The 16,786-nt window shown below is 33.6% G+C and overlaps 2 protein-coding genes across 6 annotated transcripts in view; both read left to right on the forward strand.

The window, feature by feature from the left end:
* Positions 1–4,843: 4,843 nt before the first annotated feature.
* Positions 4,844–11,796, forward strand: LOC140060327 (cell growth regulator with RING finger domain protein 1-like). 2 transcript variants are annotated; one of them, XM_072106481.1, is made up of 7 exons: positions 4,844–4,953; positions 6,425–6,561; positions 6,935–7,106; positions 8,046–8,196; positions 8,980–9,087; positions 10,610–10,739; positions 10,830–10,957. In XM_072106481.1, coding segments are annotated over exons 1-7 (804 nt in total). In that variant the 5' UTR covers positions 4,844–4,849; the 3' UTR covers positions 10,832–10,957. The 2 variants fall into 2 exon arrangements, with proteins under 2 accessions (XP_071962582.1, XP_071962581.1); XM_072106480.1 differs by having other exon boundaries at positions 10,610–11,796.
* A 1,518-nt stretch (positions 11,797–13,314) lies between these two features.
* LOC140061059 (protein Smaug homolog 1-like) overlaps positions 13,315–16,786 on the forward strand; it is a 35,313-nt gene continuing 31,841 nt past the window's right edge. For 2 of the 4 annotated variants that reach the window (XR_011847397.1, XM_072107473.1), the window contains exons 1-2: positions 13,315–13,381; positions 15,804–16,115. Coding sequence is in view for 3 of the 4 variants with exons in the window: in XM_072107473.1 (XP_071963574.1) it covers positions 15,896–16,115 (220 nt within the window). In the remaining variant the exon portion in view is untranslated. Of the gene's footprint in view, positions 13,421–15,561; positions 15,667–15,803; positions 16,116–16,786 lie in introns of those variants that run through there. The other 2 variants (XM_072107474.1, XM_072107475.1) reach the window with 2 other exon arrangements.

The following is a 16,786-nucleotide window of genomic DNA, read 5'->3' on the forward strand; positions in this document are numbered from 1 at the left end:
TATTTTCATAATTGTGTAAAGTTATTGACCATGAAGGTTGTTTGGCTAAACAGGGCGTTTTCAGAACAGCTTTGTCCGTTTTAAAACACATAATTGAACTTGTTGGGTGAGAGTTGTTCGTAGTTTTCTACGGGAATGTTTCATTCATTTGACATGAGCGATGTGTAAAAACTCAAAATGAGACATCGTTCGCCAACGACCCGATTGTATTATTATTAAGAACTTTAGTTGTATGTTTCTCTATTGGATGCTTCTGTGTTTAAGCAGATATTTTGAAAAATGTAAACAAATGAACCGGATCACTTTCTCGTCTTTTAATGGCGGGAAAAACCAATAGATCTTACCGTAAAAACATCAATTTATATTTATGTGAATCTGATTATTTAAAATATATAATTATGTATGCATGTATGAGAATACAGGTATAGTAAGAAACACACAAGAGTAAGAAAAACATTTTTTATAATTTTTTTTTTCTCAAGACTTTCGCATTTTAAAATAATGTATAGGCCTATAGTCTGTAAGATAAGATAAGATAAGATAACTTTTATTGATCCTCAAAAAGGAAATTCATTGCTCGTCATAATAACAAAGAAAACACTATAAAAACAAATATAGCATAAAACCATTCATATAAAAACATCTAAAAAATTACAATATAAAATTATCTTCTTGACTTCCTGTTGTACTGGATGATACCGGAGGGAATAAAGGATTTAGCAAATCGATTTGTTTTCACACTGAGGAGCCTCAATCTACCACTTGGATTAAGTTGGTCTATGATCACTTTGTGGAGAGGATGAGAGGCATCCGACTCAATGCGTTCGAAATCTTTCTGGAGGTGTTCTAGGTGCACATCGGTAAAGGAAGGCAGTTCCAGACCAATCATTTTACCAGCCCGACGGATGAAAGTTTCAAGGCGTCCTTTATTCCCTCCGGTAACATTACCAGCCCAACAGGAGAGGCAATACGTCCAAACACTAATAACGGATCTATAGAACGAAAGTAACATCAAATCACAGGAGTTAAATTTATATAAAGTTCTCATACAATACATTCTGGGACTTAATTTTTTGCTGATGAAGTCTATATGGTCTCCCCAACTCAGTTTATTATTGAAAACAATTCCTAGATACTTGTACTGGTCAACAATTTCAATTTCTTTACCTTTGATAGTGATTGGTTGAAAATTAAATTTATGTTTAGTCCTAAAATCAATGATCATCTCCTTTGTTTTTGATGCATTTATTTGGAGATAATTATCGTCACAAAATTTAACAAATCTTTGTATTTCGCTACGATAATTTTCATCATTGTTTGAAACTATGAGACCAATAGTACTAGTGTCATCAGCGAATTTAACAACGGGGCAAATCTCATCATTTAAAGATCTGTAATCCGCCGTATACAAGGAATATAATTTAGGTGCGTTGACAGTACCCTGAGGAACACCGGTGTCAGAGGTTACGATTTCTGACTTAACACCATTAATATTAACAAATTGTTTTCTATCACAAATGAAATTTAAAACTAAACGAACAATCGGACGGGGAAACTCCATATTCAACATTTTGTCTGCTAAGATATGGGGTTGTATGGTATTAAACGCAGATTGAAAATCAAAATACATAATACGTGCCGAGTGGCCTTTCTTTACATTATCTAGATGTGAATACAATTTATGTAGTTTAAAATAAATCGCATCACTGGTACTACGGAGTGATCGGTAAGCAAATTGCAACGGCCCGTAGGCCTATATAGGCCTAGTGTAAAAAATGAATTATATATCTAGAAAATACTTGAAATAATTACATAACATTAGTAATTGTATCTTTTGCAGTAGACCTACATTTATTAGTTAAGTGTTTACAATTTAGATGTTGAGAATTATAGAACAAAAAAAATATTATAAAATTATGAAGAATGGTGGATTTAACAGAAAAGAAATATTAATTCTAAGAACAGTAACATTGATAAAATCACATAATGTAAATATATATTTTAAAAAAAAACAAAAGTGAGAATAAAAATGAAATAGTTATTATTATACTGTAATTATTATCACAGAAGTTTTCAATTATTGTATTAACCTGTTGAAGATAAAATGAAAAAATAGTGATTAACGCCAAAAAAAAGAGAGAAAAAACCTTGATTTGATTTGAATTTATTCGGAAGTACACAAATATACATTACAATTGGTAAACAAGAACAATTAAACCATACGGTAGTCTTCCATGGATAACCCAAAAAAGCCGGTAAATATCATTCCAGCTTATTTCCATTGGGGTCCATTATATACATACATACAAACAATAAAATATTAAACCAGTAAAACAATAAAACATAGCATATAAAAGCATACTGTATATAAAATTGATTATTAAAATAATATTTCATGTCATTCTTTAAAATCTTATAGTAAGTTAAAATTTATTTATTCATGAGACGTTGCTAAATATTCCTTTACTTTAAATCTAAAATCTGTCTTGTTAAAAATGGTTTTTAAAATGTGTGGTAATAGGTTCCATTGTTGTGCTGCTGTGTAGAAGAATGTGTCTTTGATATATGTGTCTGATTTAGACAGGTAGAATGTATGAGAGCTTCTTCTTGTGATATTTTGGATGGTGGATGTCTTGGAGAAGTGTGTGTACATGTATGGAATGGCTTGGTTGTTGAATATTTTGTGAACATGGTTTAGTTTTAATTGTTTAAACCGACTTTCAATATTAAGTTGACCAATAGATTTAAGTTCTTCCTTACCAATATGGGACCTGTTATCCCAGTTACAAATCAATCTGGCAACTTTATTTTGGGCAACTTGAAGTTTTCCCTATAGTAACTGGTAAGTCCAGAATACCATGCACAACACGCATAATCAAAGTGACAAAGTATGAGGGCGTTACTTAAAAGTTTACGATTTGATCTATTAAGATAACAACTTTGTCGATACAAATATTTAAGTCGTGCATACATTTTTGCAAGTACGGTTTCTACCATGGTTTCACCACGAAGATCTTCATCCATATAACATCCTAAGTATTTAACAGAATGCTTCCGTCATAGTTCTTTACCATTACAATGTACTTTAAATTCTTCAACATTTTTAACTTTTTTCTTTGGGCCAAAAGAATAGCCTCAGTTTTATCAACGTGTAATGAAAGTTCATTATTGATTAACCAAGTGTGACATGAATCAAGGTTGGTACTTAAAGAATTTGCAATATTTTCCGGGCTGTTACCAGAAACTAATAATGCGGTATCATCTGCATATAAGATAGTTTTACAGTTCGTACTAATAGAGATATCATTTATATAGCATGTGAAAAGCAAAGGACCGAGTATGCTTCCTTGTGGAACACCGGTATTTATTAAACAATATTTTGATTGAACATCATTCGAACAAACTACTTGTTTACGGCCAGTTAAGTATGACTTAAACCACTTTAAAGAATTAGGACAAACGCCCATTACACTAAGTTTATCAAGAAGTATTGAATGCTTTACGGCATCAAATGCCTTTCTTAAGTCTAATAATACCATTCCTGTGTAATTACCTTTCGATGATTCATATCGAATGTAGTCGTGAATATAAATTAAACATGTTTCTGTAGAGTAATCTCCTCTAAATCAAGATTGAAAATCATCTACCAGCTTGGCTTTATTTAAATAAACAGTAAACTGCTTGTAGACTATCTTTTCCAACAACTTTGATATTACAGGAAGAACACTTATGGGTCTATAGTTACTTGCATCACTTTTGGAGCCTTTCTTATAAAGTGGAGTAATCTTAGCGTACTTAAATTCATCTGGGAATATATTACATGAAATAGAAAGGTTAGTGATGAAGGTGACAGGAGAAGCAATTGCAATAGACCCATCTTTAAGAAGGCAAGTTGTCCAATCCACAGCTTTTACCAATTTTCAGATTTTCAAGCTCCTTCAAAATCTCTTCCCCAGTAACTTCTTTAATTTCAAATTTATTTTCGCTCACTTTCTTGTCATAATAAGCCTTAATGCTGTTTTCGAGATCTCAAACAAATCTGGACAGGGTTTTAGCTGAGATGAAAGTTTCGATGCTGTAGTTGTTGTATATTATAAGATACAGGTTAGGATAACCATTCAAAATCTCCATATAAAGCCACTTGAGTCAATGCTGGTGCGTATCGCCTCCATCTGCGTTTGAAGCCCTCAATCTAAATTGGTCCCTCCAGTCCAGAGCAAGCATAGCCAATAGAAGGTAAAACTATTATTTCCATAAAAATGTTGTCAATTTGACAATTTATGTTCACATAAATGTCTTGATATGAACACTACGAGATATAATAGGTCTTTATGTGATGTAATGTTTGCCAAGATCCCGTTAATAAACTTGCTAGAGGGGGCCATCCAGAGAGCAGAGCTATGACAGAGGCTGCTTTGTACGAAAGCCCATTAGGGCAAAAAATATATATACATTACTTTCAGAAATTCGAAATTTCGAATTAATTATACGAAATAACGAATTAATAATTGGAAGTCCTTTTGCTCTTCATATTATGTGTAAAAATGGGCAAAACGATTGTACTAGTACGAAAGCCCATTAGGGCCAAAAAAAAAAAGATATTACTTTCAGAAATTCTAAATAACGAATTACTAATTTGAAATTTCGAATTATAAATTTGAAATTTTGAATTACTATACAGTATTAATTTAAAATTTCGAAAGTAATATTTTTTTTATCCTAATGTGCTTCCGTAGCTCTGGAGGTGCGCGCAGGAGGAGAGGGGGAACAGCAGCAAATTACATTTATAACATAGAGGGCGCTATATAGACCGACCCTGGGGGGAAAAAAAGAGGACCGGGTTGCCGTCATGATGGATGGCGCAAGTTTTGCAGAGATCTCAGAAATATATTGCATAGTGTTTATTTCATTCATAATATCATCATTTTGTATATTATTAGTTATATTTAAAAGGTATGATATTAATACTAGGCTAGGCCTAGATTAGTTAGGAGGAGAGGAGGAGCTAGAGGCTAGGCTAAATAAGCCTAGCCTACCAACTCTTCTACTACTACGGTACTACTACTAGGCTAAGTAGTAGCCTACACTCACTGCTAGGCCGCGCCTTTAGGGGCCTAGAAAGTCTAGGCTAGTAGTCTAGTAGTAGTATCTATTTAATACTAATAGTAAACCTTTTACTAATTACCGTTCTACCACCCATATAATAGGCCTATTAGGCCTATATAGCCTTGTACGTAAAAATAAAATAAAAATAAAAAATAAGAACAATCTGAGATCTGATATATAGCCTACTGTGCGTTTGCTTCCTAGTATTCTGTATACAATATTTTTTGCATATTAACATTTATTTATTTTCAATGACATAGGCCTAGCCTAGCTAGGCTAGTAACAACAAAAAAAGAAGATACATAATAATATGACAAAGTAACATTGAAAGAAGCCTTGATCCCTATGATAGAGGACTTGTGTTGGGCAAGCCTAAAACATAAAATAAAGTGACATTTAATGAAAAAATAGATAAAGATATATTTTGATTACATTATATGCAATAATAATAAAAATATTATTATATATATATATATAATATAGGCCTAGCTAGTAAGAAAAAAAAAAGCCCTCCCTCCCCTGAAATGTATGTGTTATGCGCGATTTGAACGATTTGCGCAATTTGAAATTGCGCAATCAACTTGCGCAATTTCAAATTGCGCAAGAAAATCTTTGCGCAATTTTAAATTGCGCTGCACAATTTGTAAATACAATATGACACCTTTGCGCAATTTGAAAACGAACTGTAAATTTTCCCATACATGGCTAGGCTAGGCCTAGGCAGAGGAGTTTAAAATGTAGTATTTTATTATATAAATAAGACCATTTCAATGAAGATAATGTTTAATACTCACTTTTTAAGTTTTTAATATTAGTTTAAGCTAGGCCATGTAACCTAGTCAGTATCAGTAGTCCAGACCCTAGCTAGGCTAGAGTAGTAGGCTATAGCCGGCCGCCCGCGCCGCGCCCGCCTGGTGGAACACCACCGCTTCATTTTCCTTCGTCGGTTCTTCGACGGTATGCTAACTTATAACAATATTTGCACTACTAAAATAAGGAAATGCGATATTTATCTTTAATTTTGAATCATTCTTAGAAATTACTATAAAAATATGGGGGTGCATGATTTCACAATCTGTCGAAAAACCTTGCGCAATTTGCAGATTACTTGCGCAATTTAATACGTTGCTTGCGCAATTTGAAACACATGTTTCAATTCAAATTGCGCAAGGATTTTTTTTGCGCAATTTCAAATTGCGCAAATCGTTCAAATCGCGCATAACATATGTATTCATAGGTTGATGCTTAACTAGTATATTTTTTTATTTGTCCTTAAATATAATATGAATAATTGAATCATTTTTTTGGGGGGTTCTAGGCAAGGCTTAGCACCTGTGATACGATTATCAAGGAATGACAGTAGCATGGACTATGACATGCCTGGCACTGTAATGGTTGGCCTAGGCAATCCTTATATATTGAGTATAACGCACCCAGAGTCTGCCACTTTAAAAGGTAAGTGAGCATTTTGATTGAGTGAAAATTTTAAAATGATGTTGTCTAGGCTAGTGTCCTACTCCACATCCAAAATTGGATGTCTTTTCAAATGGTTTAGGCATTTAGCCTCATAACAACAAATATTAAATGTTTTATATTTATGCAATAGAACAAATAATTTCATTTGATTCTTTACAAGTTTTTATATGGTGCCCTACAAAGAACAGAGCGCACAATAATTAATTAAAATGAAAAGTTTGATGAAATGAAAGATGAAATGTTCTATTTTCACCTCAAATTATTAAATTTATACCATTGCACTCATAATCATTCATTATTTGTATACTATGCTGGTTTTTATGATAAAAAAAAAAAAAATATTATTTTGCAGATGGTGTTCAGGTGAAACTGACATCCTCAGTTGCGTGCAAGGTAACTGTCTACTGGGGGTTGCATTGTGACGTCCTCAAACACACACTATGCGTCCAGAAAAAGCGACTGACCGGTACAGACTGCTTAGACATGCTCAAAGATAAAGCAATTGCTGCCAACGTACCGGAATAGTATCCTTTTCATTTCCTAGAGGGGGTACTCTAAATTCTGAAATTCGCAACGCAAAATATAGAACTTTCAGGATAATTTTAACTATTTTTAGCCCCTCCCCACCCCCCTTCCTCCATTTTAGAATCTTGTATCTGCCACTAAAAGTAATAAATCTCACCGTATTTGACAATTCTTTAAAGACATTAAAACATTTTTTTTTAAATTAAAAATTTTATTCTTTATGAATTCACGAACATGTTTGCTCCTAATTGATTACATGCTAGGTATACAAAAACATGGATGAGGCGACTACCATTGGGCAACCATGCATCTAAATTAGATGTTGATTGTGCCCATAGAAGTTAACCCTGAATTTTTTTTCTTTTAAACAATTCGTTTTATGTTTCTTTTTTAACTTTGTAAATATTGTCTGTCTTTATATTGTGATTACAATTTTTTTTTAAAGTTTTTTTGATGTCTTATATGAATGTTTTCAATCTATTGCTCAAAAAACAGGACCATATGTAAAACAGGTGCAATTTCTATACCTGATATGTTTTTAACCTGTCTAAATATGTTTTAAATTAAACAAAAAAATAAAGTAAAAAAACCTGTGCCGATAGTTAAATATCCTGTGTGGAGGCTATCGACACAATCATGTGTGGAATTAACTATTTCTACTGGAAAAATCAACCATGCTCCGTAATTCTGTTTTTAATCGTCACATGGAACTAGGCGCACAGTTGATCCTATTAATGTTACATTAAACGCATTATCAACTATAAAAATAAGTCACACGCATGGTTGACGAATAGTCACTTCCTGTGCAGTCAACTCATCTGAAACTAGACTCCCTCTACTGTCCCGAAACAAAAGCTTGCTAATATGTTATAAACACTAGTGGAAATTTATTTCATAATTTTTTCTGTTTCTGTATATTTCCTTATCGTCATCTTCAGCCTAGCGGCAGATGAAACTAAAGAGTTGCACTTGGTTTCAGCTGAACTCCAAGGTGAACAATTAGGCCCAGCACCTAGGCTTCGGTATCCCCTGGTGATGATAGTATCGTCCATCAAAACTCAACTAGAAGCTTACCAAGCAGCAGTCATTGTAAGTATAGTAATGTACAGGACCACTTGAACATGCACTGTGGCAGCTAATGGTGAGGATGAATAATGGTGAGGATGAATCGGAAATACATTAACATATAGTAGAACCCATATTAAGGGGACATCTTCAAGACCCAATAAAATGTCTCTTTAGTAGGGCTGTACCCTGAATAGGGGTTGGCTGTACTATTTAAAACATATATTTTCTCTTGTTTGTTTGATGGAAAAATGTTCCCTTAATAGGGGTGTCCCCTGAATAGGGGTTGACTGTAGTGTTTAAAACATATATTTTCTCTTGTTTGTTTCATGGAAAAATGTTCCCTTAATAGGGGTGTCCCCTGAATAGGGGTTGGCTGTAGCGTTTAAAACATATATTTTCTCTTGTTTGTTTCACGGAAAAATGTTCCCTGAATAAGAGAGTCCCAAAGAGGTGTTCTACTGTTTGTACTTTAGATCCAATTGCATGTTCCATTTGCTATAAATACAACAAGAATATGCACTCTGACATAGTCTATTGAACACCATGTGACCCACAATCCTCCAATCAAATCTATGTATGTATGTCATAATGGCAACCATTATACTTTATTAGGTTTGTTATAATACTAAATGTATAAATAAACTTGTCCCTCATGAATTATGTGAAATCTTTTGACACAAAACCATTCCTAAATTCGGGCTGATTAAAGGAAATATTTACTCTTACAGATGAGACACTGGTAACATAATTCGCAGAGGTAATAATATTATGTATACGATTAAAATTGTGGTTTTTTTTTCATAGGAATCTTTAATTGCAATAATACATCTTCCTGATGATTCGTACGAAGTACCTTGTCACATGGTATCACAACTACTACAAACAAATACAAAGCAAGTTTATGATTTACAGGTCTGTATTACAACACAGTAGAACCTCTATTGAGGGGACACCACCTTCGGTGCATTGCTGTGTCCAAGGGGAAGGTGGAAGCTTAAAGGTTTTGGTCTAAACATGGAGAAATAATACTAAATTGTGACCCAACAGAGTGTATTATAGCACAGTAAAACCTCTATTAAGGGGACACCTTCAGGTGCATTGCTGGGTCCAAAGGGAAAGTGGAAGCTTAAAGGTTTTGGTCTAAACATGGAGAAATAATACTAAATTGTGACCCAACAGAGTGTATTATAGCACAGTAAAACCTCTATTAAGGGGACACCTTCAGGTGCATTGCTAGGTCCAAAGGGAAAGTGGAAGCTTAAAGGTTTTGGTCTAAACATGGAGAAATAATACTAAATTGTGACCCAACAGAGTGTATTACAACACAGTAGAACCTCTATTGAGGGGACACCACCTTCGGTGCATTGCTGTGTCCAAGGGGAAGGTGGAAGCTTAAAGGTTTTGGTCTAAATATGGAGAAATAATACTAAATTGTGACCCAACAGAGTGTATTATAGCACAGTAAAACCTCTATTAAGGGGACACCTTCAGGTGCATTGCTGGGTCCAAAGGGAAAGTGGAAGCTTAAAGGTTTTGGTCTAAACATGGAGAAATAATACTAAATTGTGACCCAACAGAGTGTATTATAGCACAGTAAAACCTCTATTAAGGGGACACCTTCAGGTGCATTGCTGGGTCCAAAGGGAAAGTGGAAGCTTAAAGGTTTTGGTCTAAACATGGAGAAATAATACTAAATTGTGACCCAACAGAGTGTATTATAGCACAGTAAAACCTCTATTAAGGGGACACCTTCGGGTGCATTGCTGGGTCCAAAGGGAAAGTGGAAGCTTAAAGGTTTTGGTCTAAACATGGAGAAATAATACTAAATTGTGACCCAACAGAGTGTATTATAGCACAGTAAAACCTCTATTAAGGGGACACCACCTTCGGGTGCATTGCTGTATCCAAGGGGAAGATAGAAGCTTAAAGGTTTTGGTCTAAATTATGACCCAACAGAGTGTCCCCTTAATAGTGGTCCCCAAAAAAGGTGTTCTATTCTACTCTATTTGTCAACTTAAATTTCATTGTTGGGTCCAAGTTACACTTTTCAACTACAACTCTCCTAAGAGTCACGTCATGTCTGTGCTTTCAACTACGGCGTGGTCTCGTCTGACCACGACTGTGGCTGTGTGAGCTAGCCTCCTACTCGTCTCGAAAGATGCACTAGGTACACATGAGAATTTTGTGTACAATGGGCCACCTATAATGGACCACCTAGAGTTTATAGTCCTTATCTGAGAAGATTTGTTCTACCACCAGAACCATGGAGCGAGTGAGCCTCAAACCCTTGCCATAAAGCTATAGATTACGTCTTGTATTCTTAACCGCTTGGCCACTCACTCAGGTGTGTTATAATATTGAAATATTTAATCCTATCCCAAGAGGCATGTATTTTATTTAATACTTTTAATAATTTTCTATATTTTTTTTATAGAGAATGTACATTGCTGCAGATTCCACCTCTAGATTAAATCAAACAAATATTGGATCTGAAAACGCGGAACAAAATCTTGGTGACTGCACAGTTTGTCAGACCTCTGCAATAACTCGCGTCATTTTACCGTGTAAGCATGCATGTTGTTGCGATTCCTGCTTTTCTCTATTGAACATGTGCCCAATATGTCGCGGCTATATTTATTCATATTTTCGTTTAGGAGATGAAACACAACAATTGGACGAAGGAGTTATGGATGATGATGGTATATTTGGCAAGTTTTACAGATTTAATGATTGGTTAAATAGATCGCTTGGTTTTCTTTGATTTGAAACTGTACGGTTGAGCCTCACTGTCTCGTAAGAAGATATTTTCCATGATGGCGCCCTCATTCAGAACCTGTTTGTTCCTATGTGATTAGTGCATCATAGTGGACACCCTCAGTTAGCAGACATGGAACTTTGTTATGTTTTAATAACTTAGCAACCAAATAAAAAAAATTATAAAAAATACAATTTATATCCCAAAAATTTATGAAAATCATTAATTTATATAAATTGTATTGAAATAATACTATGACAATGACATTTTATTTTCTTTGTAAATAAAGTAGATAAATAAATGACAAAATGATTATTTATAATTACAAAATTACTATAGTAGATTGATAGTACAACAATAAAAACAGTACATATGTATTATGAATTTTTATATATATTTTATAATAGAAGATAATTATAAAAGAGTAGGCATAGCTATCTGTCTAATATATTATTTTGAAAGTTAAAAATTATCTTTTGCATAGATAAAATATAAATAAATTATTATTTAAACATTTGATACTTTATTTTTAGCAATTTGTAGGCCTATACATTTTAACTTGGTAGTACAGTAATTTAATAGTTAATGTATATATAAAGTATGTTCACTAGGGTAATTTGTGTGAATTGAAAGTGTTACTGGACTAGTAGAAAACAGTTTAATATTAGCTTATCATGTTCATTATTAACTTCCCAGTTACAGAACATTCCCTGTGGTGTTTAGTGCAATCATTTTTATCTGCAATTGTATGAATACTATGAGAAGAAACGTAATTAATCATATTTCTACTACAGTACCTAAGCGACAGCTTAGAATTTTAATTCTTTTATAACAAAAAAATGGGATCATCATATTCAAATAAAAATAACCTGAAATTTACCAAAATATGTTTGTTACATTAGTGGACTTCATGCAACCATACAACAATTATCTCTTTGCTGCATCAGATTTTGTTTGCGGCATAATTGTACCAAGGCAATCTACCAAAGGATACTGAGCTCCGAAGATCAAAGAGTTTGTCTGTGGCTGCGACACGACCAGTCCCATGCTGCGGAGAATATATTGTACAGCACTGTTGGTATTTTTCGCAGCCAGACATAAGAACAAAGAACTGTTATGAGTTCCTATTTGGCCAAGACGAGCTCAGTGTCCTGTTGTTAGATTGAATAGATTGAACATAGGTTTAAAGAAATTTTCATTATGCACAATATACAATTTTTCAAAATTGTAAGGGTGTGTTTTACATTGTGCTGGACACTACTGATCGTGAGATCGCGGTTCGAATCCAACTCTGTTTCATTGCTTGTATCCTAGGCAAGAATAGATACTTTACTAATACATTTTCCTCTCTTCCATCCTGGTGTATAAATGAGCACCGGGTTAGATCAAGACAACTTTGCGCTGATTACTAGCTGCATTATGGGAGTATGTTTCCATAATTGTTGATGCAAAAATGACCGGGGTAATAATGTTCAGCACTTAGAGGTTTCAAAACATTAGGCGCTATACAAATTCAGGATATTATTATTATTAATATTATTACCGTATATCGTAGGTCATGCATTTATCAACCAGCTATTTTTGCGTTGTGTTCTCATCATTTGTTGCCATACAACCAAGCCCTTTAAAGTATGTTTTTAAAAGCCAAATTATTATTTTTTTATTTCTCTTTCATCATGGTATTTTCTCTTTTTAAATTTTTTTTAAATTCCTTACATTTATAAAATACAGCACTCATATTGTTTTCGAGTACTCGAGTACCTCTCCCCTCTTAAATTTAGCTAACCCGTGTACTATCCCATAAAGGTTCTTGAAAAATATTTGAGAAATAATAGGCTCTTTTGATCCAGATTCTAGCACATCGTCATTGCATTCAACCTAATATTTCTGAAGAATGCATCGTTAAAGTTGCATCTTATATAGATTTTAGAGGACAAAATAATACTGAAACAAATAATAAGAACTGTTGTTCACGTTTCATTACAAATTATATAATTTTGAAGGTGTATTTTTATACTGTATTTCTACGTCATTCACTAACTAAAACCGCCTGGAGATCGAACATGTATGAATTCCATTTTGGTATACCGATTTTAACTCTGGAAATTTGTGGACGAGTTGATGATATTTTGGGTATGAATATTGTTGATTAATGATACTGATATTATTGTCTATCAAATATTGTGAATTGTAAATCAATTATTGCTATTTTTAATACTTTTAAAACAAATGTGTTATATCTTTTAGATAAATCTATTATATAAAACGTAGATTTGTTGATTTTGTGATTTTATGTTATTGGCAATAGTCACCTAATATTATGTGGTAGCGTCCGGTGACACATGTTTTTGTGACCGATCGTCGCGAGACTCGAGTAGGATAGAGAGAGAGAGGATAGGCTAGGCCTGGGTGGTTTATTTTGAAGATTAGTATAATATTCATTTGTAAAAGGTTAGTTATACATATTATACTTTTACAAATGACGTTATGGTAAGTTTAAGGTTCGGGAAGCCGTACTTTATTACAATTGTAACATATTTTGGCTTAAACTGTTTGTGTTTTGGTCTGAAATCTTGGGATATTTAGATTTTTTTTGCGGAGCGGAAAGAGCTGTTTCAACGCCTCAGAATGACGTTTTTAGCCGTGCTACTACTATTGTTGAAGACCTGGATCCCGGCCTAGATAAATACTTGTCTTCGGGACATTACACAATATAGTAAACGTAATACTTAATACTATCTAGGTTAGCTAAAAGTGGGCATGGTGCCTAAGTCATAATTAGATAAACTAGCCTCTTTTGGTGTAACCTAACTAAAAGTAATATTAATATAATTTAGGCTAGGCTAGAGGCAATGAAACTGTTTAGAGGCCTACCTAGCTTAGTTTCTGGGCCATCATAGGCCTATCTGTAGTATATACTGTATATGTAGGCCTAGCTATCCGTGACTTGTACTACTACTAGAGTATTAAAGAGTAGACCTGTACTACAGTACTAGTTAGGAGGCTTATTAGGTCTTTATTATGAGAGGAAAATAAAGCCTATATAATTTAGAGGTTACATTAGTTTAGTAAAAATTGTTTAGTGGTAGCCTACTAGAGTGAGGTGTGTGACAATCACTGCCTCGTCTGAATTTGGTTGAATTACCAATATCGTCTCCCCATAAAAAATGTTATCACTCAAACTATTTTAAATGCGACTGATATTGTAAACAGAGGAATATCAACAGTTTACAGTACTAGCACTTTTTTCTAAATTCATAATTTATTTGCTTGAAATGAAAGCGTTGGCTAACTGTATATAATACTCAGCATGCGTATTCACGTTTTCATCTTCAAATGGTTGTACATTCTGCGAATATTTTAATGGAAAACATAACGCTTTTTTTCTTTACTGAAACATTGGATGTGCATGAATAAATTCTCAAAGTAGAAGACAGGCTGCTTTAAGAACAAAATTCACCTTTTGAATGATGTTGATGCTAAAAAATAATTAACAAATTAATATGATATTACAGTCTACCTTACTATTGTTTTATAATAATTTGAGAAAAAAGATATTGTACCGTAAATAATTTTGACTACCAGGGAATATTAAAATTATATAGTATCAAGTACTGTACAGTTAGTACTAAATGTGTGAGCTGCTAGTGTTAACTGGTAATTAAAATCTCAGACATCATAATCCCTTTTCACAAGTCCTCAGACAACAAATTTATAATTATATTATTGTCGTTTTGCTAGGTTGTGCCACACTATACATTTTGTGTTTAATATGCTGTATGCTAGCGGTTACACCATGGAGCCATCTATCTAGTTGGTGAATTTATACAGTAATGATCTTTTTACAACCTGAATGTGACATATAGAGAAAATTGCGATGTGCGTTCGTCCTAAAGTAAACACATTTTTTTGCCAAAAAATTACAGTTCTAGTACGCGAATTAAAGGTTTAAAAGGCGTCTCAGCACGATGCGCAACTTGAGTATTGGTTTAAAAGGCGTCTCAGCACGATGCGCAACATGAGTATTGGTTTAGGAGGAAACACTGTACAGTAGGGGACAAGGTTTCAGGGTTTTTTTATGTAAAAAATCTAATGTAATTGTAACTTTAAACTAAGTTTACCTTTTGCCAATAGGTACTGTACAGTACATAATTTACCTAATACATAGGAATATTCAAGAAGTTGCTTATTCTATTTGCTATTGTAATCCGTTTATTGATATTTTTTGTGATACTATTATTGTTTTCGTTGTAAGATTACTGTTGCTATTAGTATTACATCTATTTAATTACTTTCTATATGATAATTTGCTACATGGTATTGATTTACCTGTAATTTTAGCTAATTGTGTTGTTACATTTATTGATTCAATCCTGTTATGGGCGACTTTGGTCGCTGTTGGATGAAGATGAAATAAAAAAAATTAAAAAAACAAACTCCAAAATATTGATTTACTAAATATATAAATAGTATAATGAATTTATAAGATTTAGAGTCATGTGTTACATCCAACTACGTCTTCATACTTCCTTTAATAAGCAGATTTATCAAATATTACTCATCGTAGGAAGTCCCATTTGAATGGCTTCCAATTTGTATAGCTCACTGCCCATATAACATCCACTTCAAGTCAATACGATTTCTTATATACAGTTGGATCGACGTCCTCACATTTCAAACCATAAAGCAGCATACCTCGAAATCTTCACACAACAATTATTTGTTTGAGATGTACAGTATGTTGTCTTGATATTGTTTTTGTTGACAGTATATTGAAATTTGTTGTTAACCTTTGACCTGTCAGTGAAACATAAGCTTTTCCTTCGTGTTCTCAGGAGGCTAACTCATTTCCTTGTTAACTTGTTCTTACTAGCATTTAGATCATGATGCAAGCCAAGTTCTTGGCCTGACATCGATCCGTCAACTTGACTGAAAGAAATCAGCATCCAGAGATCTCGTCCCAAGATGCCGACGAACGGTAAACCGACGTTTCTCTTTCGGGATCAAGTCAGCGCCGTCTCCAGTCTGTTCAAGGAATGGAACCACTGCGAACAAACAGTTGCGTTGTATTCTCTTTTGAAACGGATAACGTCGACACAGGCTCGTTTTCTCGCGCTTGTTTTGGATCAGTCTAATAGCGAGTCTGACTCGTTTAAGCAGCTGGAATTAGAAGCAAACGATCGAAGTGAGTATCTCCCTTTTTTTCTCTACTTCGATTTCATCTCTTCATAGTTTCTCTTTAGTAATAATCTAATCTAATATTTGTCATACTCGTAGCGCTTTTAAAATCCTTTTTATAACATGTAAATTTGAGAAATTCCACACTTGTTTCCCATATTAATTGACCTAATGAAAGTCTATACTAAAAAAAAAAATTAACTTGCCCTTTGTGTACTATAAGTCACAGCGCCATTTTAAACATCTCATAAAACCATTTTGATCTTGCCTATTTTGTTTGTATTGGTGGCATAGCATACCATACACTGTAGTATGTATTTGAATAGGGCAGTGTTTATTCGAGGGAGGCGTTTTTTTGGGTGTAATATGGAACAATTTATATTCAAATAAATACTTCCTAAGTAATATGAAAAAATACAACACAATTAATATTGAGAAGTGATAAAATACAGTAAAAATTGTATCAAAATGCTTGGTAAATTGAAGATCATGTCATTGTCAATCAATAAATTTTATTACAATTTAGAAATGTTTTGTACAGTAATGCAATATTGTGTACACTATATGCATGTGGTGGGCCACTTATTCGAGGCAATAATTGCCCCAAGGTGTTTATTCAAAGCGGGCCGTTTATTTGAATATATACGGTAGCTAGTTTTAGGCTAGCGAAAATTCCAT

Source organism: Antedon mediterranea, chromosome 10 (assembly GCF_964355755.1).
Source record: "Antedon mediterranea chromosome 10, ecAntMedi1.1, whole genome shotgun sequence".
Lineage (NCBI taxonomy): Eukaryota > Metazoa > Echinodermata > Crinoidea > Comatulida > Antedonidae > Antedon > Antedon mediterranea.

What these genes read in the sequence shown, in the direction of transcription:
- LOC140060327 (XM_072106480.1), top strand. Translation starts at nt 4,850, where the DNA reads ATGATGGATGGCGCAAGTTTTGCAGAGATCTCAGAAATATATTGCATA. An exon ending in TTATTAGTTATATTTAAAAG is followed by an intron (nt 4,954 to 6,424) that starts GTATGATATTAA and finishes GGGGGGTTCTAG; the next exon opens with GCAAGGCTTAGCACCTGTGA. An exon ending in CTTACCAAGCAGCAGTCATT is followed by an intron (nt 8,197 to 8,979) that starts GTAAGTATAGTA and finishes TTTTTTTCATAG; the next exon opens with GAATCTTTAATTGCAATAAT.